The 25108-nt window shown below is 55.0% G+C and overlaps 1 protein-coding gene across 1 annotated transcript in view; it reads right to left on the reverse strand.

The window, feature by feature from the left end:
• Positions 1-8747, reverse strand: part of LOC137352871 (uncharacterized) — a gene marked incomplete at its 3' end in the record, with an annotated part of 11441 nt that extends 2694 nt beyond the window's left edge. Inside the window, 4 exon segments of the mRNA XM_068018722.1 lie at positions 3695-3791; positions 6788-6909; positions 8132-8410; positions 8673-8747. Of these exon segments, the coding sequence (XP_067874823.1) occupies positions 3695-3791; positions 6788-6909; positions 8132-8410; positions 8673-8747 (573 nt within the window).
• Between the last annotated feature and the right edge of the window lie 16361 nt (positions 8748-25108).

A 25108-nucleotide genomic window follows, 5' to 3' on the forward strand; every position in this document is an offset into this window, starting at 1 on the left:
GGATCAGGGGGGGGGAAGAGAACCGGATCGGGGGGGGGGGAAGAGAACCGGATCGGGGGGGTGGAACCGGATCGGGGGGGGGGAAGAGAACCGGATCGGGGGGGGGGGAAGAGAACCGGATCGGGGGGGGGGGGAAGAGAACCGGATCGGGGGGGGGTGGAACCGGATCGGGGGGGGGGGGGGGGTGGACCGGATCGGGGGGGGGGTGGAACCGGATCGGGGGGGGGGGGGTGGAACCGGATCGGGGGGGGGGGGTGGAACCGGATCGGGGGGGGGGGGGGTGGAACCGGATCGGGGGGGGTGGAACCGGATCGGGGGGGGGGAAGAGAACCGGATCGGGGGGGGGGGGGGAAGAGAACCGGATCGGGGGGGGGGGGAAGAGAACCGGATCGGGGGGGGGTGGAACCGGATCGGGGGGGGGGGGGGTGGAACCGGATCGGGGGGGGGGGGGGGTGGAACCGGATCGGGGGGGGGGGGTGGAACCGGATCGGGGGGGGGGGGGTGGAACCGGATCGGGGGGGGGGGGGTGGAACCGGATCGGGGGGGGGGAAGAGAACCGGATCGGGGGGGGTGGAACCGGATCGGGGGGGGGGGTGGAACCGGATCGGGGGGGGGGGTGGTGGAACCGGATCGGGGGGGGGGGGTGGTGGAACCGGATCGGGGGGGGGGTGGAACCGGATCGGGGGGGGGGGGTGGAACCGGATCGGGGGGGGGGGGGGGGGGGGTGGAACCGGATCGGGGGGGGGGGCGGATCGGGAGGGGGCCCGAGATGGGGAGTAGATTGGGCAGTTCCTGGGGTGATTCAATGGGCATGTGGGGGTGCTGAGGGGATTGGACACTGTCCAGTTGCAGAAACCACGGCTGAATAGCGAGAAGACATCGCTGCAGTCAGGACGACTGGAGCGCCCTCCTGGTGGTCTGACTGTGAAGCTGCAGCAGCAGAGCCCAGCTTTCAACCCATTCCCCCAGGGTAGGAGCCCCCCCAAAACCTCCCCCCGCCCCCGGCCCTTCAACCAACCCCACCCAACACCTGCCCCAAGTGGACGCGCAAATCTGAGTCACTCGGAGAGCCTGTGCAGACACGATGGGCCGAATGGCCTCCTTCTGTGCTGTAGCATTTCTGTGATTCTATCCTTGCTGGTCTGCATGAGGCCCAGTACCACACAGCCAAGTGAACCCACCCAGTTGCAATCTTGATTTGTAAAGCAGCAGTGCCGGGGCCTCGTCAGATTAGGCTCCACTGTGAACTTGTGACCCGGGGAGGCTCAGTCAGCTTAGCGAGCTGTCGAAATCCAGCTCACAGCACAATGAGCACTGCCCGTCTGTCAGCAGAAGCTGCACTAGCAGCACTTCTCCTCCAGTAAACAGTCCAGCAGCTAAAAGGCGGAAAACACACACCGAAAAAACTGAGTAGCAGCTTTAAATAGATTGTTGTCTACTTCCACATTGTCCGTCAATGACTCGATTTTAATATTCTTGCTTTCACATCCCTCCCTGGACTCTCCCCTACCCTAACTCGATAACCTACTCTAGCCCCTACACCCCTCCCTAACTCTATAACCTCCTCCAGCCCCTACACCCCTCCCTAACTCTATAACCTCCTCCAGCCCCTACACCCCTCCCTAACTCTATAACCTCCTCCAGCCCCTACACCCCTCCCTATCTCTAACCTCCTCCAGCCCCTACACCCCTCCCTAACTCTATAACCTCCTCCAGCCCCTACACCCCTCCCTAACTCTATAACCTCCTCCAGCCCCTACAACCCCTCCCTAACTCTATAACCTCCTCCAGCCCCTACACCCCTCCCTAACTTTGTAACCTCCTCCAGCCCCTGGACCCCTCCCTATCTCCAACCTCCTCCAGCCCCTAGACCCCTCCCCATCTCCAACCTCCTCCAGCCCCTAGACCCCTCCCTATCTCCAACCTCCTCCAGCCCCTAGACCCCTCCCCTATCTCCAACCCCTAGACCCCTCCCTATCTCCAACCTCCTCCAGCCCCTAGACCCCTCCCTATCTCCAACCTCCTCCAGCCACTAGACCCCTCCCTATCTCTGTAACCTCCTCCAGCCCCAGACAGGTATAGCACGGGGTTAGATAAAGAGTAAAGCTCCCTCTACACTGTCCCCATCAAACACTCCCAGGACAGGTACAGCACGGGGTTAGATACAGAGTAAAGCTCCCTCTACACTGTCCCCATCAAACACTCCCAGGTCAGGTATAGCACGGGGTTAGATACAGAGTAAAGCTCCCTCTACACTGTCCCCATCAAACACTCCCAGGACAGGTACAGCACGGGGTTAGATACACAGTAAAGCTCCCTCTACACTGTCCCCATCAAACACTCCCAGGACAGGTACAGCACGGGGTTAGATACAGAGTAACACACCCTTACACAGGCACCCAGGGAGCAGAGATCACAGAGCTGAGTGAAGCTAAGGACTAGAGATATACGTGGAATATCTTGGTATCACCAGGCTCTGGGGGAGTGGGAAGGAAACCCGCTGTAAACTGAACTGCGAGAGAGTGGACAGCCCAGAGGCGGAATGCAGAGAGAAGCGACTCTTGGAGCAGCAGCACTGACTGGCAACCACAGGGAGGGTTGAACAAAGACCTGAGGGTTAGTGTCAGGGGATCCTCAAAATCTGGAAGCATCAGCGTGAGAAACAGCAGCCGCAGTCAGCTCCGACCCAGGTCATTTAAATTTAGCTCTCAACTCCTTAAAGCAATACATCAAATTGGATTTCTGGTCCAATTTTAAAGGTTGTGCAGGGTTCACATATGCTAAACTCTGAAGGTGGCTAGACAAGTTGAGAACACTGTTACAAAAGCATAAGGGATCCTGGGCTTTATAAATAGAGATATAGAGTACAAAAGCAAGGAAGTTATCCTGAACCTTTTATGAATCACTGGCTGGGCCTTAGCTGGAGTACTGAGTCCAATTCTGGACACTGCATTTTCGAAAGGATGTCAAGGCTTTGGAGAGGGTGAGAGGAGATTAGCCAGAATATTATGTGGCAAGAACTAAAGAAAGAGATTGTTCTGGACATGATGGCTGAATGGCCTCCTCTGCAGTAACCATTCCAGCTTTCTATGTTCCTCAGGAAGTAGAAAAGGTTACGGGAAGATTTGATAAATGGTGTACAAAATCATGAAGGGTTTTGATAGAGTAAATGAGGGGAAAGTTTTTCCAAGGAGGGTCAGTAACCAGCGAATGCAGATTTAAGAACCACATGGGGAGAATCATAGAATGGTCACGGCACAGGAGACCATTCGTCCTGTCACGTCCGTGCCAGCTCTCTGCAAGAGCAACTCTGCTCGTCCCACTCCCCTGCCCTTTCCCCACAGTCTCGCAAATTCTCTCTCTTCGGGTAATTATCCAATTCCCTTTTGAAAGCCACGATTGAATCTGCCTCCACCACTCTCAGGCAGCGCATTCCCGATCCGAACCACTCGCTGCGCGAAAATCCTTTTCCTCACATTGACAAAGGAACGAATGACAATGCCTGTAAATCTGTGCGCCCTGGTTCTCGAGCCTTCAGCCAATGGGAACAGTTTCTCTCTATTTACTCTCTCTAGACCCCTCAAGATTTTGAACACCCCTATCAAAGCTCCTCTCAACCTTAGAACAGCCCCAGCTTCTCCAATCCTCCAGTCTAACTTCACGTAACTGAAGTTCCTCAACCCCTGGAACCAACCTCGTAAATCTTTTCGACGCCCTCTCCAATGCCTTCACAGGAGATGAGGAGAAGTTCTTTTCTACGCAGAGAGTTGTTCTGATCTGGAACGCGCTGCCTGAAAGGGCGGTGGAAGCAGATTCAATAGTAACTTTCAAAAGGGAATTGGAGAAATACTTCAAAAGGAAAATCTGCAGGGCAATGGGGAAAGAGCAGGATGAGTGGGACTGACTGGATAGCTCTTCAAAGAGCCGGCACAAGCACGATGGGCCGAATGGCCTCCTTCAGTTTTATACAATTCTACGATTCTAAACTGCCACAGCAACTTCTGGTGTCCGCAAAGTTGAACACAGAAATCAGGAAGGTATTGTCTGAATTGACCTGCTCCTCCAGAATCTGCACAATACTGGTATCTCATCCAGAGACATGGCATTCAAACATAAGAAACAGTGTGAAGTTACTGCACTTACATGATAGATACCCACTAAACCCACCAGAGAGAGTTAGAGCTTGTCCATTCCAGTCTAAGTACATGTGTGATAACTCTTAATTACTGCGAAACAACCTCTCTGGCATTGAAAATTAACAAGTGTAGAGTCTCATTCCTTCAATTTCAATTATTGTTGACTAATTTAAAGCAGTAAAAGATGTAAATGTTTTCTTTCACATTTTCTTCTCTCTCTCTGAATGCCATTTTTCTTTCCCTCTCCATTTACTTTCTGGATCTGATTTTACATTGAATTAAATATTCAAACTGACACTTCCTTATTCTGACTTTGCGCTGCTCAGTAATGAGTCTTCAATCTAATTGGGTTAAAGTTGCTTGCCCTTATCATATGGGTTCCAGATGTCCCATAGAGAGTTTTATGTATGGCTGATATGAACCTCCAGTACAAAAGCCCACAGAGTCTGGGCAAGTGTAATAAATTGTGAATGCTATTTGTTCACTGCTGGCTGCAAAATCAAATCAAGTATGAAATTCCTATGTAAACAGGTCACACTGCAATTACACCTTCCTCCCAGCAGAGGTGCCATTTCTCCTGGCAAGAACCTAGACATACAAGGCAAGTTGCCTGGGTCCAAGCTAAACCTCTCTGCCTCGCTTTAAGATAGTTTGTAAGATCCTCTGTCGAGAACAGCACCTCATTTTCCAATTAGCCATTCTACAGCCTTCTGGACTCAATATTGAGTTCAATAATTCCAGACCATGAGCCCCATTATTTTTTTTGTTTATTTTATTTTTTTTAAGAGATATTCTTTTTATTTATTAACCATGCGCCATTAAACTTATTTTTTCATGTTTTTTGCTTTCATACAGATCTGTTCATTATTCTGCCATTACCACTGTCTCTGAATTCGTGCTTTGTCTATCACTACAACTATTTAGCACTCCATTTGCATTCTGCTCCATGATATCCATCATTTAATCTCTTCCCCCCCCCCCCCTCCATCCTATCACAAGCTTCCTTCTTATCTTCTTGATCTTCTTCCTGCCACTCCCCCCGCCCCCCTCCCCGCCCCAGGCGAGGTTGTTTTCCTTAGAGCAGAGAACGCTGAGGGGGGACATGATTGAGGTGTACCAAATTATGAGGACATTGACAAGTTCAATAGGAAGAGACTTTTTCCCTTAGCAGAGGGGTCAATAACCAGGGGGCATAGATTTAAGGTAAGGGGAAGGAGGTTTAGAGGGGATTTGAGGAAAAACCTTTTCACCCAAAGGGTGGTTGGAAACTGGAACGGACTGCCTGAAGAGGTGGTAGAGGCAGGAACCGTCACAACATTTAAGAAGTATTTAGATAAGCACATGAAACGCCATAGCACACAAGGCTACGGGCCAAGTGCTGGAAAATGGGATTAGAATAGATAGGTGCTTGATGGCCGGCACAAACACAACCCCAGCCTATCCAGTCTCTCTTCATAGCTGAAATGCTCCAGCCCAGGCAACATCCTGGTGAATCTCCTCTGCACCCTCTCCAGTGCAATCACATCCTTCCTATAGTGTGGTGACCAGAACTGTACACAATACTCCAGCTGTGCCCTAACTAGCGTTTTATACAGCTCCATCATAACCTCCCTGCTCTTATATTCTATGCCTCGGCTAATAAAGGCAAGTATCCCATATGCCTTCCTCACCACCTTATCTACCTGTGCTGCTGCCTTTAGTGGTCTATGGACAAATACACCAAGGTCCCTCTGTACTTCCTAGGGTCCTACCATCCATTGTGTATTCCCTTGCCTTGTTAGTCCTCCCAAAATGCATCACCTCACACTTCTCAGGATTAAATTCCATTTGCCACTGCTCGGCCCATCCTACCAGCCCGTCTATATCATTCTGTAGTACAATAGGGTAGATAGAGAGAAACTATTTCCTCTGGTGGCGGGGGGGGGGGGGGAGGAAAGAGTCCAGAACAAGGGGACAGAACCTTAATATTAGAGGCAGGCCATTCAGGGAGTGATGTCGGGAAGCGTTTCTTCACACAAAGGGCAGTGGGAATCTGGAACACTCTCCAAATCGCTGCTGAGGCTGGAGGTCCATTGAAAATTTTAGAACAGAGATTGATAAGTTTTTGTTGTGTAAGGGGAGTAAGGGATAAATAGGTAGCTACGGCAGGTAAATGCAGTATCAGCATCAATCAGCCTTGATCAGCAGGCTCTCATGGCTGAATGGCCTCCTCCTGTTGCTATGTGGAACAGTGACTGCCAGCAACACTTTCACCACGATGGGTTATGAGCTGATTGTTATAAAAGAGCAAATCCTCAGATACAGGGTGAGCATCACCAGCGAAGATGCTCAACAGCGAGGGTCACAATTCCGGAAATACCGAATCCTTGTAAATTTACTCAAGCATTCTCAAGGGTCAGATTACAGGGGTAGGGTGGGTGGGGGAAGGGATGGGGGTTATCTTTGGTGTTTTTTTGAGTGAGCTATTTCATTTCCGGGTCATGGTGTGTTCAGATTCTGGGCTCACTGTTTGCGAGCCCTCACAGACTCGGTGTTCCCCGTCTCCCAGCTGATACATCTGCTGACTGCCACCGGAATCAAGTTCCCTTCTACCCACCCCTCCGCCCCCCCCCCCCCCCCCCCCCCCGTCCCAAGCTGAGGTGCTCAGGTACCCTTCCAGGGGCACTGGCTGTTCTTGGTTTCGTGACCATTTGAGAGTCTGACCGTGAGCGTCCGCCAGCTGTCCGACTGCGGCCAGCATTGCGTCTGAACTGAATCCTGTCCTCGCCTCACGCTGACAAACAGGCAACCACTCACGTTACAGCAGTGAGAGAGAAACTTGTATTTATATGTAAACGACTTTCACCACCTCATAACGTCCCAAAGCACTTTACAGCCAAGGAGCCTCTGAAGTGCACTCGATGCTGTCACGGAGGAAACACAGCAGCCAACTTGTGCACAGCAAGATCCCGCAAACAGCAATAAACGACCAGATCATGTGTGTTACATGTTCGGTGAGGGATTCATTTGGCCCCAGGACACCAGGCAGAACTCCACTACTCCTCAAAATAATGGCCGTGCAGCCTTTTATCCCCACCTGAGGGGGGCAGACAGCGGCTCAGTTTAACACCTCACCCAAAAGACAGCACCTCCTACACTGCAGCCCTCCCTCGGTACTGACCTCCCTCAGTACTGACCCTCCGACAGTGCGGCGCTCCCTCGGTACTGGCCCTCCGACAGTGCAGCGCTCCCTCGGTACTGGCCCTCCGACAGTGCAGCGCTCCCTCGGTACTGGCCCTCCGACAGTGCAGCGCTCCTCGGTACTGGCCCTCCGACAGTGCAGCGCTCCCTCAGTACTGCCCCTCCAACAGTGCGGCGCTCCCTCGGTACTGGCCCCTCCGACAGTGCAGCGCTCCCTCGGTACTGGCCCTCCGACAGTGCAGCGCTCCCTCGGTACTGGCCCTCCGACAGTGCAGCGCTCCCTCGGTACTGGCCCTCCGACAGTGCAGCGCTCCCTCGGTACTGGCCCTCCGACAGTGCAGCGCTCCCTCGGTACTGGCCCTCCGACAGTGCAGCGCTCCCTCGGTACTGGCCCTCCGACAGTGCAGCGCTCCCTCGGTACTGGCCCTCCGACAGTGCAGCGCTCCCTCGGTACTGGCCCTCCGACAGTGCAGCGCTCCCTCGGTACTGGCCCTCCGACAGTGCAGCGCTCCCTCAATACTGGCCCTCCGACAGTGCAGCACTCCCTCAGTACTGCCCCTCCAACAGTGTGGCGCTCCCTCGGCGCTGGCGCTCCGAGAGTGCGGCGCTCCCTCAGTACTGACCCTCCGACAGTGCAGCGCTCCCTCAGTACTGACCCTCCGACAGTGCAGCGCTCCCTCGGTACTGGCCCTCCGACAGTGCGGCACTTCCCTCGGTACTGGCACTGGGAGATTTGGCCTGGATGGTGAGCTCTAATCTCTGAAGTCGGACTCCTACCCACAATCTACGGACTCAGAGGCGAGAGAGCTCCCCACTCGATTCCACCCAGTCCTGGTAGAGGCAAGGGAGACTGTCGCACCCCTGCCGTGAACCACAACACCCTCCTGCCCACACAGGCTGAGATCGAAATAAAGACAAGGACTCTGCAACTGCTCATTCAACATCTCGAATAACCTCTGGCCCAGTCGGCTTAGCCAGTGTTGTTCGTCTGCCCTGAGGGAGCTGTCGATTACTCTGGGTTTGACTGTTCCATTGGGAGCCTTGAGGTAATGGTGCGTCTTAGGCTGGAGATCTTGCCTTGATGGAGCAGTATCCTGGGGAATCACCAGCCTAACTGCACACCAATTATGTTCCCTGCCCCGAGTGACTTCTCCTCAGGCTCTCACTATCAGCACTTGCCTTGCACACATCTCAACAAGACTAACTGTGTATTCTAAGGGAATCAAAAGACCCTGTTTGTGAATCATTAGGGGCTTTCGAAGATCTAATTCTGCAGGAGGAAGCCCGGGAGACAAGTCTGCTTGGCTACGCAAACCGTGTGAGGCATACCAAGGCAGAGCCCAGTCTCATTCTTACCCGATAGCTGTGCACGTGCACAAGCGCCCACACAAGGACAAGCAGACGCACGCACGTACTCAGAGGCAAACACATGGGCTCGTGCATTCACAAACAAGAGTACAGACACACAGGCAAGTACAGACAAGCACACACAAAAACAGACACACGCACATACAGACACGCGTGCAAACACACTTGTACGCAAGCTGAGGTGCGTGCACATGCACAGAAGCAGACACAAACACACTTCCCAGCCAGGGTCACTGAACAGTGATCAGCAGCAGGACCCTGAATCTTTCCCCCCACCCCTCAACAGCCCTGTCTCACTGAGGCGAATTGTACAGTCCCTCCAAATTCTCCGCTCCGATTCCAGCTGACCTCCAAATTGCCAGGCCCTCACAAACCCTCTTCTCTCCTGGATCCGCACTCGAGACTCCATGCACCATCGTCTCATTCATTACCAGGACCCTCAAACTGTGCAACCCTTCAGGTTCAGCAACACCCATGCCCCCCGCCCCCCCCCCCCCCCCCACCACCCCCTATAATCTGCAGGCTTTTTAAAGTCTTGGCCGTGTCTCACACCATGGGCTGCTGTTTTCCCTGCCTTTCCCCACACAGCCAGCACCCACCTACCCAACCCTGAGGGGTGCACAGGAAAACAAAAAGACCCTCTCGACAAACAACTGCCCTGGCCCCCCTCCCCTTCCCCAGCCCAGACAGGAAGAGCTGCTCTATAAGTAATTAACTGTGAGGTTGAGATAGGGAGGGCGTCACTGAGTAGGGTCACAGAAAAGTCACCGACTCTCGTCCCCTCTCCCACACAGCTACAGACTTAAAAATAGCAGTACAGCTCATGCACGCCAAAACCGGAAGCTGCAGAAAGCCCGCCAGCCTCCTCGACCTCCGTCCACAGGCTGCTTACTGCAAGGAAATCTTTGAAGTCAGCTTGGAGCACCTTCACACAGCCTCACACGCAATTTGTATCTTCAAGAGTACCTTGAACACCGTCCTAAGACATTTCACAGGATTGTAGATCAGACGAAAATAAATGGGCACTGGGTCACACAAGGAGCTCGAGGATAGCTGACTAAAAACTCAGTCAAAGAGCTCCCAGCTGTGGCTCAGCGGAATAGCACACCCGCCTCAGAGTCAGGAGGTCGGGAGTTCAAGACCCACTCCAGAGAATCAAGGTTGATGTTCCCAGTTCCAGCACTGAGAGAGTGCTGCACTGCCGGAGGTGCGACTTTAAATAGAGGCCCCTCACAGGTGCGCATAAAAGGTTTCATGGCACCGCTGGAAAAGCAGTTCTCCCTTCTGCCCGATATTTATCCCTCCAACAACACTGAAATCCCATCATCATGCTGCTGTTTGAGGGAGCTTGCTATGTACAAGTTGGTTGCCACATTTCCTACATTACATTAGTAGGTACACTCCTTTGCCTTCAAGCTTATCCGAAACAAGAGGTGGGGAGGTGGGAGGTGGGAGGTGGGGGGGGGGGTTTAGGGAGGGAATTTCAGAGCTTCGGGTCCAGGCAGCTGAAGGCACAGCCGCCAATGGTCAAGCGATGAAAATTGGGGATGCACAAGAGGCCAGACGTGGAGAGAGCGGAGAGATTTTGGCGGGCTGGAGACGTTTGCAGAGATAGCGTACTGCACTGGGAGTGACAGCCTGGATGACAGGCTCAAATTGAGAATTCAGGAACTTCTCCCCGAGTTAACTGAGCCAGATTGACAAGTAACTGAGCAACTGGATCCATCCATAGAAATCATACAGTTTAGCCTGTTGTTTCAAAGTGCAGCGAACTCAATGTCAGACCGAAAGGAGCCCCAGCAAAAATGACAGCTCAGAGCAGGCATCAGCAATCTTGGGGGCACAAGACACAAGCAACCACTTTCAATCCTTGACCTCTGCCAGGCAAGACCTCACCTGCAAATGCAGGACCAAGGCTGGCTCTGGGGGTAGACAGAGGGAGGACATGCCACAAGTGAGCGAGCTCCACTGCAATGCTTCCAACAGTGAAAATGAGCACAAGTACTGTATCACAGTGTAACACGAGGTTACAACTGTACCCACCAGTACTGCACCAGTCTTAAACAGAGACAGAATCATACCCATCAGTCCTGTCAATAAGTGTTATAGTGATAAATCTTCACCCACTAGTCCTGTACTCCAGTGCGACACAGAGGTAGACCCGCACCGTATCACAGTGTTATACGGTGACAGACCTGTACTCACCAATACTACACTCGTGTTACACTGTGACAGACCTGTACTCACCAATACTATACTCGTGTTACACTGTGACAGACCTGTACTCACCAGTACTGTACCCCAGTGTGATAGTGACAGACCTGTACCCACCAGTACTGTACCCCAGTGTGATAGTGACAGACCTGTACCCACCAGTACTGTACCCCAGTGTGATAGTGACAGACCTGTACCCACCAGTACTGTATCCCAGAGTTGTACAGTGACAGACCTGTACCCACCAGTACTGTCCCCAGTGAGAGACAGGGACAGACCTGTACTCACCAGTACTGTACCCCAGCGTTATACAATGACAGACCTGTACCCACCAGTACTGTATCCCAGCGTTATACAGTGACAGACCTGTGCCCACCAGTACTGTCCCCAGTGTTATACAGGGACAGACCTGGACCCACCAGTACTGTATCCCAATGTTATACAGTGACAGACCTGTACCCACCAGTACTGTACCCCAAAGTTATACAATGACAGACCTGTACCCACCAGTTCTGTACCCTAATGTTATACAGTGACAGACCTGTACCCACCAGTACTGTATCCCAATGTTATACAGTGACAGACCTGTACCCACCAGTACTGTCCCCAGTGTTATACAGGGACAGACCTGGACCCACCAGTACTGTACCCTGTGTTATATAGTGACAGACCTGTACCCACCAGTACTGTACCCCAGTGTTATACAATGACAGACCTGTACCCTCCAGTTCTGTACCCTAATGTTATACAGTGACAGACCTGTACCCACCAGTACTGTATCCCAATGTTATACAGTGACAGACCTGTACCCACCAGTACTGTATCCCAGCGTTATACAGGGACAGACCTGTACCCACCAGTACTGTATCCCAGCGTTATACAGTGACAGACCTGTACCCACCAGTACTGTATCCCAATGTTATACAGTGACAGACCTGTACCCACCAGTACTGTACCCCAATGTTATACAGTGACAGACCTGTACCCACCAGTACTGTACCCCAGTGTTATACAATGACAGACCTGTACCGTACCCCAGTGTTATACAGTGACAGACCTATACCCACCAGTACTGTATCCCAGCGTTATACAGTGACAGACCTATCCCCACCAGTACTGTACCCCAGTGTTATACAATGACAGACCTGTAACCACCAGTACTGTACCCCAGTGTTATACAGTGACAGACCTGTACCCACCAGTACTGTATCCCAATGTTATACAGTGACAGACCTGTACCCACCAGTACTGTACCCCAGTGTTATACAGTGACAGACCTGTACCCACCAGTACTGTATCCCAATGTTATACAGTGACAGACCTGTACCCACCAGTACTGTACCGAGGTGTTATACAGGGACAGACCTGTACCGTACCCCAGTGTTAAACAGTGACAGACCTGTACCCACCAGTACTGTACCCCAGTGTTATCCAGGGACAGACCTGTACCCACCAGTACTGTACCCTGTGTTATATAGTGACAGACCTGTACCCACCAGTACTGTACCCCAGTGTTATCCAGGGACAGACCTGTACCCACCAGTACTGTATCCCAGCGTTATACAGTGACAGACCTGTACCCATCAGTACTGTATCCCAATGTTATACAGTGACAAACCTGTACCCACCAGTACTGTACCCCAATGTTATACAGTGACAGACCTGCACCCACCAGTACTGTACCCCAATGCTGTAGTGACAGACCTGTACCCACCAGTACTGTACCCCAGTGTTACACTGTGACAGACCTGTACCGTACCCCAGTGTTATGCAGTGACAGACCTGTACTCGCCAGTACTGTACCCCAGTATGATACAGTGACAGACCTGTACTCACCAGTACTGTACCCCAGTGTGATACAGTGACAGACCTGTACCCACCAGTACTGTATCCCAGCGTTATACAGTGACAGACCTGTACCCACCAGTACTGTACCGAGGTGTTATACAGTGACAGACCTGTACCCACCAGTACTGTACCCCAGTGTGATACAGTGACAGACCTGTACCCACCAGTACTGTATCCCAGCGTTATACAGTGACAGACCTGTACCCACCAGTACTGTACCGAGGTGTTATACAGTGACAGACCTGTACCCACCAGTACTGTACCCCAGTGTTATACAGTGACAGACCTGTACCCACCAGTACTGTACCCCAGCGTTATATAGTGACTGACCTGTACCCACCAGTACTGTATCCCAGCGTTATACAGTGACAGACCTGTACCCACCAGTACTGTACCCCAGCGTTATACAGTGACAGACCTGTATCCACCAGTACTGTACCCAGCGTTATACAGTGACTGACCTGTACCCACCAGTACTGTATCCCAGCGTTATACAGTGATTGACCTGTCCCCACCAGTACTGTACCACAGTGTTATACAATGACAGACCTGCACCCACCAGCACTGTATCCCAATGTTATACAGTGACAGACCTGTACCCACCAGTACTGTATCCCAATGTTATACAGTGACAGACCTGTACCCACCAGTACTGTACCCCAGTGTTATACAATGACAGACCTGTACCCTTCAGTACTGTATCCCAATGTTATACAGTGACAGTCCTGTACCCACCAGTACTGTACCCCAGTGTTATACAGTGACAGACCTGTCCCCACCAGTACTGTACCCCAGTGTTATACAATGACAGACCTGTACCCTTCAGTACTGTATCCCAATGTTATACAATGACAGACCTACACCCACCAGTACTGTATCCCAATGTTATACAGTGACAGTCCTGTACCCACCAGTACTGTACCCCAATGCTGTAGTGACAGACCTGTACCCACCAGTACTGTATCCCAGCGTTATACAGTGACAGACCTGCACCCACCAGTACTGTATCCCAATGTTATACAGTGACAGACCTGTACCCACCAGTACTGTATCCCAATGTTATACAGTGACAGACCTGTACCCACCAGTACTGTATCCCAATGTTATACAGTGACAGACCTGTACCCACCAGTACTGTATCCCAATGTTATACAGTGACAGACCTGTACCCACCAGTACTGTACCCCAGTGTTATAGTGACAGACCTGTGCATAGGAGCAGGAGTAGGCCATTCAGCCCATCTCGCCTGCTCCGATATTCAGTACGATCATGGCTGATCATCCAATTCAATGCCTTTTTCCCACACTATCCTCATATCTCCTTATGTCATTTTGTATTTAGAAATCTGTCAATCTCTGCTTTAAACATACTCAATGACTGAGCTTCCACAGCCCTCTGGGGTAGAGAATTCCAAAGATTCACAACCCTCTGAGTAAAGAAATTTCTCCTCATCTCTGTCCTAAGTGGCTTCCTCCTTATTCTGAAATTGTGTCCCCTGGTTCTAGACTCCCCAACCAGGGGAAACATCTTAGCTGCATCTACCCTGTCTATCCCTTTAAGTATTTTGTAGGTTTCAATGAGATCACCTCTCATTCTTCGAAACTCTAGAGAATACAGGCCCGGTTTCCCCAATCTCTCTTCATAGGACAATCTCGCCATCCCAGGAACAAGTCTGGTGAAGCTTCATTGCATTCTCTCGATGGTAATAATATCCTTCCTCAGGTAAGGGGACCAAAACTGCACTCCAGGTGCGGTCTAACTAAGGTTCTATACAATTGAAGCAAGATTTCACTACTCCTGCACTCAAATCCTCTTGTGATAAAGGCCAACATACCATTGGCCTTCTTAATTGCTTGCTGCACCTGCATGTTAGCTTTCACTGACTTATTGAGAAGGACACCCAAGTCCCTTTGTACATCTACACTTTCTAATCTCTTACCATTTGAGAAATACTCTGCACTGGAGGCCTGCTACCCGTCCCGAACCCAACGGGACCCGACGACATGCCACATCCGGTCCTGTTCCCCCAGCGTTACACAACAAGAGATCTGAATCTCCCTTTATCTCAGCCTAATGTTACACATTCCAAATGCCACAGTCCAGCACAGCTTAATTTTTGAAGGACACCAGTCTCGCGACAAAATGGCTGGATGTTTTTAAACACGACGAGGCACTGGTGACACTTCACTGACATGCCGGTGACAGCACAGGTAGCAATGCGATCACAAGCATCCGTTTAACATACTGCCAGCCAGTCCATCGCAAGCAGCCCCGAACCAGATCGACGGCAACACCTGCGGAGCTGTTCTGCTTCAAGAGACACACATCGAGATTTGCACAGCATATGGGGGAACTGCTGGATAAGCAAAGACGATCCAGTGTACCTTCAATCATTCTGGTAATCACATGATACAATGAGAATGGAGACTAATTGCAGTCTCCGTCAGTTAGTCAGAATCAGTCATGAGGTGAGGAAATCCCCCAGTGGTGGAGGGCTTTGGTCCAAAGTCACCTGTTCCTCCCAAGTACTCGCCACACATCATGTCTCAGATTACACAAATACTGGATCCCAAGGATTATCATCTGAAAAAATTCAATTCAATTTGCATCTGAATGAATGAACACTGTCTGTTCCCAGCATCTCACAAGGGAGCCTGTTAAATAGACTGGCTGCTTGCTTCCACGACAAATATTTCCATGGATTAGCTTTGAGTTTCCCCTCCCATCAAGGGTTCAATCACTTCTGGTGAGAACATTGCCCATTATCATCGTGAAACTTGGCACACGGTACTCATTTTCCACCCAGCAGACTTCCTATTGCCACAATCCTTTGGTCAACATGTTTCACTGTAACTCGCCGTGTCGACATTTCCCATTCAGTTTTTCTATGTCAACTGTCACGCTGCAGTCGCAGGCTCTGGGCAATGGGTGGCTCTGTGGAGCCAATTTCAGAAGGCACAGGGGAAAACTGACGGGAATTTGGGAAGCTGAGCATGAGACTGAACTGAACACAATGTGAGAAGTGTGAAGGAATGCATTTCGAGGGCAAATAAGGCAAGTATCCACACAATAAACGATAGGATTTTGAGAAGTGTAGAGGAACAGGAGGGCCGTGAAGTGCATTTCCCTGAAGGGGGCAAGTCCAGTAGATAAGGTGGTCAGGAAGGCAAACAGGATACTTGGATTTATTGGCCAAAGTACACAGAGTTTAAGAGCTGAGAGGTTATGCTCGAACACGATAGTATAAAACACCAGTTCAGCCACTGTGAGAGTATTGTCTGCAGTTTTGATCAGTGAATTACAGGAAGGCTGTGCTCACATGAGAGAGGGTACAGAGGAGATTTACAAAGGATGTTGTCAATAATACAGAACTTTAGCTGAGGAAGGATTGGATAAGCTGGGGTACTTTTCTTGGCAACAGTGGGGATTGGAGGGGGCAGTCAGGTTGGGGGAACAGCAGGTGGGTGGGAGGAATGGGGTGGGGAAAAGAGAGAGGCGGGGGGTGGGGAAAAGAGAGGCGGGGGGTGGGGAAAAGAGAGAGGCGGGGGGGGGGTGGAGAGAGAGTCTGGGGGGGGGGTGGAGAGAGAGTCTGGGGGGGGGGGTGGAAGAGAGAGTCTGGGGGGGGGGTGGAAGAGAGAGTCTGGGGGGGGGGTGGGAGAGTCAGTCTTGGGGGGGGGGGGTGGAAGAGAGAGTCTGGGGGGGGGGGGGAAGAGAGAGTCTGGGGGGGGGGGAAAGAGAGAGTCTGGGGGGGGGGGGAAGAGAGAGTCGGGGGGGGGGGGGGGAAGAGAGAGTCTGGGGGGGGGGGGGGAAGAGAGAGTCTGGGGGGGGGGGGAAGAGAGAGTCTGGGGGGGGGGGGGAAGAGAGAGGCGGGGGGGGGGGGGAAGAGAGAGGCGGGGGGGGGGGGGAAGAGAGAGGCGGGGGGGGGGGGGGAAGAGAGAGGCGGGGGGGGGGGGGAAGAGAGAGGCGGGGGGGGGAAGAGAGAGGCGGGGGGGGGAAGAGAGAGGCGGGGGGGGGAAGAGAGAGGCGGGGGGGGGGAAGAGAGAGGCGGGGGGGGGGAAGAGAGAGGCGGGGGGGGGGGAAGAGAGAGGCGGGGGGGGGGGAAGAGAGAGGCGGGGGGGGGAAGAGAGAGGCGGGGGGGGGGGAAGAGAGAGGCGGGGGGGGGGGAAGAGAGAGGCGGGGGGGGGGGAAGAGAGAGGCGGGGGGGGGGGAAGAGAGAGGCGGGGGGGGGGAAGAGAGAGGCGGGGGGGGGGAAGAGAGAGGCGGGGGGGGGGAAGAGAGTCTGGGGGGGGGAAAGAGAGTCTGGGGGGGGGAAAGAGAGTCTGGGGGGGGGAAAGAGAGTCTGGGGGGGGGAAAGAGAGTCTGGGGGGGGGAAAGAGAGTCTGGGGGGGGGAAAGAGAGTCTGGGGGGGGGAAAGAGAGTCTGGGGGGGGGAAAGAGAGTCTGGGGGGGGGAAAGAGAGTCTGGGGGGGGGAAAGAGAGTCTGGGGGGGGGAAAGAGAGTCTGGGGGGGGGAAAGAGAGTCTGGGGGGGGAAAGAGAGTCTGGGGGGGGGAAAGAGAGTCTGGGGGGGGGAAAGAGAGTCTGGGGGGGGGAAAGAGAGTCTGGGGGGGGGAAAGAGAGTCTGGGGGGGGGAAAGAGAGTCTGGGGGGGGGAAAGAGAGTCTGGGGGGGGGAAAGAGAGTCTGGGGGGGGGAAAGAGAGTCTGGGGGGGGGAAAGAGAGTCTGGGGGGGGGAAAGAGAGTCTGGGGGGGGGAAAGAGAGTCTGGGGGGGGGAAAGAGAGTCTGGGGGGGGGAAAGAGAGTCTGGGGGGGGGAAAGAGAGTCTGGGGGGGGGAAAGAGAGTCTGGGGGGGGGAAAGAGAGTCTGGGGGGGGGAAAAGAGAGTCTGGGGGGGGGAAAGAGAGTCTGGGGGGGGGAAAGAGAGTCTGGGGGGGGGAAAGAGAGTCTGGGGGGGGGAAAGAGAGTCTGGGGGGGGGAAAGAGAGTCTGGGGGGGGGAAAGAGAGTCTGGGGGGGGGGGGGAAGAGAGTCTGGGGGGGGGGGGAAGAGAGTCTGGGGGGGGGGAAGAGAGTCTGGGGGGGGGGAAGAGAGTCTGGGGGGGGGGAAGAGAGTCTGGGGGGGGGGAAGAGAGTCTGGGGGGGGGGAAAGAGAGTCTGGGGGGGGGAAAGAGAGTCTGGGGGGGGGAAAGAGAGTCTGGGGGGGGGAAAGAGAGTCTGGGGGGGGAGAAAGAGAGTCTGGGGGGGGGGAAAGAGAGTCTGGGGGGGGGGGGAAAGAGAGTCTGGGGGGGGGGGAAAGAGAGTCTGGGGGGGGGGGGAAAGAGAGTCTGGGGGGGGGGGGGGAAAGAGAGTCTGGGGGGGGGGGGAAAGAGAGTCTGGGGGGGGGGGGAAAGAGAGTCTGGGGGGGGGGGGGGAAGAGAGTCTGGGGGGGGGGGGAAGAGAGTCTGGGGGGGGGGGAAGAGAGTCTGGGGGGGGGGAAGAGAGTCTGGGGGGGGGGAAGAGAGTCTGGGGGGGGGGGGAAAGAGAGTCTGGGGGGGGGGGGGAAAGAGAGTCTGGGGGGGGGGGGGGGGGGAAAGAGAGTCTGGGGGGGGGGGAAAGAGAGTCTGGGGGGGGGGAAGAGAGTCTGGGGGGGGGGAAAGAGAGTCGGGGGGGGGGGGAAGAGAGTCTGGGGGGGGGGGGGAAGAGAGAGTCTGGGGGGAGGGGAAGAGAGAGTCTGGGGGGGGGGGGGAAGAGAGAGTCTGGGGGGGGGGGAAGAGAGAGTCTGGGGGGGGGAAGAGAGAGTCTGGGGGGGGGGGGAAGAGAGTCTGGGGGGGGGGGGAAGAGAGTCTGGGGGGGGGGGAGCTGAATGGGGTCTCAGATTGGTCTCTCCCCAGGTAGAGTCAGAGGGGTCCCAGTCAGTCAGTCTAATATATATATATATATATATATCTCTCTCTCTCTCACCTGATTCTCTCCCTTTGCTGCCTCCTGATGCCGGTCCGTCACTGATCTTCCCCCGAGTCCGCCCGAAACACCAGTCCCCAGTCAGCCCGCCTTCATGGTTCCGCTGCGCGATCGGTTCCTCCCTCCCTCCCCTCACACACACACACAACATTCTCCACTCAGTTCCTGCTCAGCTCTGGGGAGCTGGGCACCAGTTCAACTGAGAGAACCCCCCCCCCCCCTTCAGCCAAATGACAAGCAGTTCGAAAGTAAAAGGAGGGTCAGTACTGAGGGAGCGCCGCACTGTCGGAGGGTCAGTACTGAGGGAGTGCCGCACTGTCGGAGGGTCAGTACTGAGGGAGTGCTGTACTGTCGGAGGGTCAGTACTGAGGGAGTGCTGCACTCTCGGAGGGAGTACTGAGGGAGTGCTGTACTGTCGGAGGGTCAGTACTGAGGGAGTGCTGCACTGTCGGAGGGTCAGTACTGAGGGAGTGCTGTACTGTCGGAGGGTCAGTACTGAGGGAGTGCTGCACTATTGGAGGGAGTACTGAGGGAGTGCTGTACTGTCGGAGGGTCAGTACTGAGGGAGTGTCGGAGGGTCAGTACTGAGGGAGGGCCGCACTGTCGGAGGGGCAGTACTGAGGGAGTGCTGCACTATTGGAGGGAGTACTGAGGGATTGCTATACGATTGGAGGGAGTACTGAGGAACTGCTGCACCATTGGAGGGAGTACTGAGGGAGTGCTGCACTATTGGAGGGAGTACTGAGGGAGCGCTGCACTATTGGAGGGAGTACCGAGGGAGCGCTGCACCATTGGAGGGAGTACTGAGGGACTGCTGCACTACTGCAGGGAGTACTGAGGGAGTGCTGCACTATTGGAGGGAGTACTGAGGGAGCGCTGCACCATTGGAGGGAGTACTGAGGGAGTGCTGCACTATTGGAGGGAGTACTGAGGGAGCGCTGCACTATTGGAGGGAGTACTGAGGGAGCGCTGCACTATTGGAGGGAGTACTGAGGGAGCGCTGCACTATTGGAGGGAGTACTGAGGGAGCGCTGCACTATTGGAGGGAGTACTGAGGGAGCGCTGCACTATTGGAGGGAGTACTGAGGGAGTGCTGCACTATTGGAGGGAGTACTGAGGGAGCGCTGCACTATTGGAGGGAGTACTGAGGGAGCGCTGCACTATTGGAGGGAGTACTGAGGGAGTGCTGCACCATTGGAGGGAGTACTGAGGGAGTGCTGCACTATTGGAGGGAGTACTGAGGGAGCGCTGCACCATTGGAGGGAGTACTGAGGGAGCGCTGCACTATTGGAGGGAGTACTGAGGGAGCGCCGCACCATTGGAGGGAGTACTGAGGGAGTGCTGCACTACTGCAGGGAGTACTGAGGGAGCGCTGCACTACTGCAGGGAGTACTGAGGGAGCGCTGCACCATTGGAGGGAGTACTGAGGGAGTGCTGCACCATTGGAGGGAGTACTGAGGGAGCGCTGCACCATTGGAGGGAGTACTGAGGGAGCGCTGCACCATTGGAGGGAGTACTGAGGGAGCACTGCACCGTTGGAGGGAGTACTGAGGGAGTGCTGCAGTGTTGCAAGTGCCGTCTTTCAGATGCGATACTGAAGCAAGGCCCCCTCGGCCTTCTCAGGTCAACATAAAAGATCCCGCGTCTTCTATTTTGAAGAGGAGGAGGCGTATTCTCCCCGGTATCCTTGCCAATATTTATCCCTCAATCTGCATCACAAAAACAGATCACCTGGTCAATATCAATTACAGTTTGCGCACAAGTTAGCTGCCGCAGTTCCTACATTACATCAGTGACTGCTCTTCCAAAAGTACTTCATTGGCTCGGAGCTGAAGGAGGTTATAAAGATAGGGAGGGTTGTAGGGGACGAGGAGGTTACAGAGATAGGGAGAGTTGTAGGGGACGAGGAGGTTACAGAAGTAGGGAAGGTTGTAGGGGCTGGAGGAGGTTACAGAGATAGGGAGGGTTGTAGGGTCTGGAGGAGGTTACAGAGATAGGGACGGTTGTAGGGGCTGGAGGAGGTTACAGAGATAGGGAGAGTTGTAAGGGCTGGAGGAGGTTACAGAGATAGGGAGGGTTGTAGGGGCTGGAGGAGGTTACAGAGATAGGGAGGGTTGTAGGGGCTGAAGGAGGTTACAGAGATAGGGAGGGTTGTAGGGGCTGGAGGAGGTTACAGAGATAGGGAGGGTTGCAGGGGCTGGAGGAGGTTACAGAGATAGGGAGGGTTGTAGGGGCTGGAGGAGGTTACAGAGATAGGGATGGGTGAGGCCAAGGTGGGATTTGAAAACAGAGCAGAATTTTTAAATTGACATGGTATTGGGAGAGAGCTGCACAGGGGTCGATGTGAGTTACAGGGGTCGATCTGAGTTACAGGGGTCGATGCGATTTACAGGGGTCGATGTGAGTTACAGGGGTCGGTGCCAGTTACAGGGGTCGGTGCCTGTTACAGGGGTCGGTGCCAGTTACAGGGTCGGTGCGAGTTACAGGGGTCGGTCCGAGTTACAGGGGTCGGTGCCAGTTACAGGGGTCGGTGCGAGTTACAGGGGTCGGTGCCAGTTACAGTGGTCGGTGCGAATTACAGGGGTCGGTGCGAGTTACAGGGGTCGGTGCGAGTTACAGGGGTCGGTGCCAGTTACAGGGGTCGGTGCCAGTTACAGGGTTCGGTGCGAATTACAGGGGTCGGTGCGAGTTACAGGGGTCGGTGCGAATTACAGGGGTCAGTGCCAGTTACAGGGGTCGGTGCGAGTTACGGGGTCGGTGCCAGTTACAGGGTCGGTGCCAGTTACAGGGGTCGGTGCCAGTTACAGGAGTCGGTGCCAGTTACAGGGGTCGGTGCCAGTTACAGGGTCGGTGCCAGTTACAGGGGTCGGTGCCAGTTACAGGGACGGTGCCAGTTACAGGGGTCGGTGCCAGTTACAGGGGTCGGTGCCATTTACAGGGTCGGTGCCAGTTACAGGGGTCGGTGCGAGTTACAGGGGTCGGTGCCAGTTACAGGGGTCGGTGCCAGTTACAGGGGTCAGTGCGTGTTACAGAGGTCGGTGCGAGTTACAGGGGTCGGTGCGAGTTACAGGGTCGGTGCCAGTTAAAGGGGTCGGTGCGAGTTAAAGGGGTCGGTGCCAGTTACAGGGTCGGTGCCAGTTACAGGGGTCGGTGCCAGTTACAGGGGTCAGTGCGTGTTACAGGGGTCGGTGCGAGTTACAGGGGTCGGTGCGAGTTACAGGGTCGGTGCCAGTTAAAGGGGTCGGTGCGAGTTACAGGGGTCGGTGCCAGTTACAGGGTCGGTGCCAGTTACAGGGGTCGGTGCGAGTTACAGGGGTCGGTGCCAGTTACAGGGGTCGGTGCCAGTTACAGGGGTCGGTGCGAGTTACAGGGGTCGATGCCAGTTACAGGGGTCGCTGCGAGTTACAGGGGTCGGTGGCAGTTACAGGGGTCGATGCCAGTTACACGGGTCGGTGCGAGATACAGGGGTCGGTGCGAGTTACAGGGGTCGGTGCCAATTACAGGGTCGGTGCGAGTTACAGGGGTCGGTGCCAGTTACAGGGTCGGTGCCAGTTACAGGAGTCGGTGCCAGTTACAGGGTCGGTGCCAGTTACAGGAGTCGGTGCAAGTTACAGGGTCGGTGCGAATTACAGGGTCGGTGCGAGTTACAGTGTCGGTGCCAGTTACAGGGTCGGTGCCAGTTACAGGGGTCGGTGCCAGTTACAGGGTCGGTGCCAGTTACAGGGGTCGTTGCCAGTTACAGGGTCGGTGCCAGTTACAGGGGTCGGTGCCATTTACAGGGTCGGTGCCAGTTACAGGGGTCGGTGCGAGTTACAGGGTCGGTGCCAGTTACAGGGATCGGTGCCAGTTACAGGGGTCGGTGCGAGTTACAGGGGTCGGTGCGAATTACAGGGGTCGGTGCGAGTTACAGGGGTCGGTGCGAGTTACAGGGGTCAGTGCCAGTTACAGGGGTCGGTGCGAGTTACAGGGATCGGTGCGAGTTACAGGGGTCGGTGCGAATTACAGGGGTCGGTGCCAGTTACAGGGGTCGGTGCGAGTTACAGGGGTCGGTGCCAGTCACAGGGATCGGTGCCAGTTACAGGGGTCGGTGCCAGTTACAGGGGTCGGTGCGAGTTACAGGGGTCGGTGCCAGTTACAGGGGTCAGTGCGTGTTCCAGGGGTCGGTGCCAGTTACAGGGGTCGGTGCGAGTTACTGGGGTCGGTGCCAGTTACAGGTGTCGGTGCCAGTTACAGGGTCGGTGCGAATTACAGGGGTCGGTGCGAGTTACTGGGGTCGGTGCAAGTTACAGGGGTCGGTGCTAGTTACAGGTTTCGGTGCGAATTACAGGGGTCGGTGCCAGTTACAGGGGTCGGTGCGAATTACAGGGGTCGGTGCCAGTTACAGCGGTCGGTGCGAATTACAGGGTCGGTCCCAGTTACAGGGGTCGGTGCGAATTACAGGGGTCGGTGCCAGTTACAGGGGTCGGTGCGAATTACAGAGGTCGGTGCCAGTTACAGGGGTCGGTGCCAGTTACAGGGGTCGGTGCGAGTTACAGGGGTCGGTGCCAGTTACAGGGGTCGGTGCCAGTTACAGGGGTCGGTGCGAATTACAGAGGTCGGTGCCAGTTACAGGGGTCGGTGCGAGTTACAGGGGTCGGTGCGAGTTACAGGGGTCGGTGCCAGTTACAGGGGTCGGTGCGAGTTACAGCGGTCGGTGCGAATTACAGGGGTCGGTGCGAGTTACAGGGGTCGGTGCGAGTTACAGGAGTCGGTGCCAGTTACAGGGGTCGGTGCGAGTTACAGGTGTCGGTGCCAGTTACAGGAGTCGGTGCGAGATACAGGGGTCGGTGCCAGTTACAGGGGTCCGTGCGAGTTACAGGGATCGTTGCCAGTTACAGGGTCGGTGTCAGTTAAAGGGGTCGGTGCGAGTTACAGGGGTCGGTGCCAGTTACAGGGGTCGGTGCGAGTTACAGGGCTCGGTGCCAGTTACAGGGTCGGTGCGAATTACAGGGTCGGTGGCAGTTACAGGGGTCGGTGCCAGTTACAGGGGTCGGTGCGTGTTACAGGGGGCGGTGCGAGTTACAGGGGTCGGTGCGAGTTACAGGGGTCGGTGCGAATTACAGGGGTCGGTGCGAGATACAGGGGTCGGTGCGAGTTACAGGGGTCGGTGCCAGTTACAGGGGTCGGTGCCAGTTACAGGGGTCGGTGCCAATTACAGGGTCGGTGCGAGTTACAGGGGTCGGTGCCAGTTACAGGGGTGGGTGCCAATTACAGGGTCGGTGCGAGTTACAGGGGTCGGTGCGAGTTACAGGGAACGTTGTCAGTTACAGGGGTCGGTGCGAGTTACAGGAGTCGGTGCGAATTACAGGGGTCGGTGCCAGTTACAGGGGTCGGTGCGAGTTACAGGGCTCGGTGCCAGTTACAGGGTCGGTGCGAATTACAGGGTCGGTGGCAGTTACAGGGGTCGGTGCCAGTTACAGGGGTCGGTGCGTGTTACAGGGGGCGGTGCGAGTTACAGGGGTCGGTGCGAGTTACAGGGGTCGGTGCGAATTACAGGGGTCGGTGCGAGATACAGGGGTCGGTGCGAGTTACAGGGGTCGGTGCCAGTTACAGGGGTCGGTGCCAGTTACAGGGGTCGGTGCCAATTACAGGGTCGGTGCGAGTTACAGGGGTCGGTGCCAGTTACAGGGGTCGGTGCCAATTACAGGGTCGGTGCGAGTTACAGGGGTCGGTGCGAGTTACAGGGGTGGGTGCCAATTACAGGGTCGGTGCGAGTTACAGGGAACGTTGTCAGTTACAGGGGTCGGTGCGAGTTACAGGGGTCGGTGCCAGTTACAGGGGTCGGTGCCAATTACAGGGTCGGTGCGAGTTACAGGGGTCGGTGCCAGTTACAGGGGTGGGTGCCAATTACAGGGTCGGTGCGAGTTACAGGGAACGTTGTCAGTTACAGGGGTCGGTGCGAGTTACATGGTCGGTGCCTGTTACAGGAGTCGGTGCGAATTACAGGGGTCGGTGCCAGTTACAGGGGTCGGTGCCAGTTACAGGAGTCAGTGCGAATTACAGGGGTCGGTGCCAGTTACAGGGGTCGGTGCCAGTTACAGGGGTCGGTGCGAGTTACAGGGCTCGGTGCGAATTACAGGGTCGGTGCCACTTACAGGGGTCGGTGCCAGTTACAGGGGTCGGTGCCAGTTACAGGGGCCATTGCCAGTTACAGGGGTCGGTGCGAGTTACAGGAGTCGTTGCGAATTACAGGGATCAGTGCCAGTTACAGAGGTCGGTGCCAGTTACAGGGGTCGGTGCCAGTTACAGGTGCCGGTGCCAGTTACAGGGGTCGGTACGAGTTACAGGGGTCGGTGCCAGTTACAGGGGTCGGTGCAAGTTACAGGGGTCGATGCCAGTTACAGGGGTCGGTGCGAGTTACAGGGGTCGGTGCCAGTTACAGGGTCGGTGCC

The sequence above is a fragment of the Heterodontus francisci genome, chromosome 39 (genome assembly GCF_036365525.1).
Source record: "Heterodontus francisci isolate sHetFra1 chromosome 39, sHetFra1.hap1, whole genome shotgun sequence".
NCBI classification, from domain to species: domain Eukaryota; kingdom Metazoa; phylum Chordata; class Chondrichthyes; order Heterodontiformes; family Heterodontidae; genus Heterodontus; species Heterodontus francisci.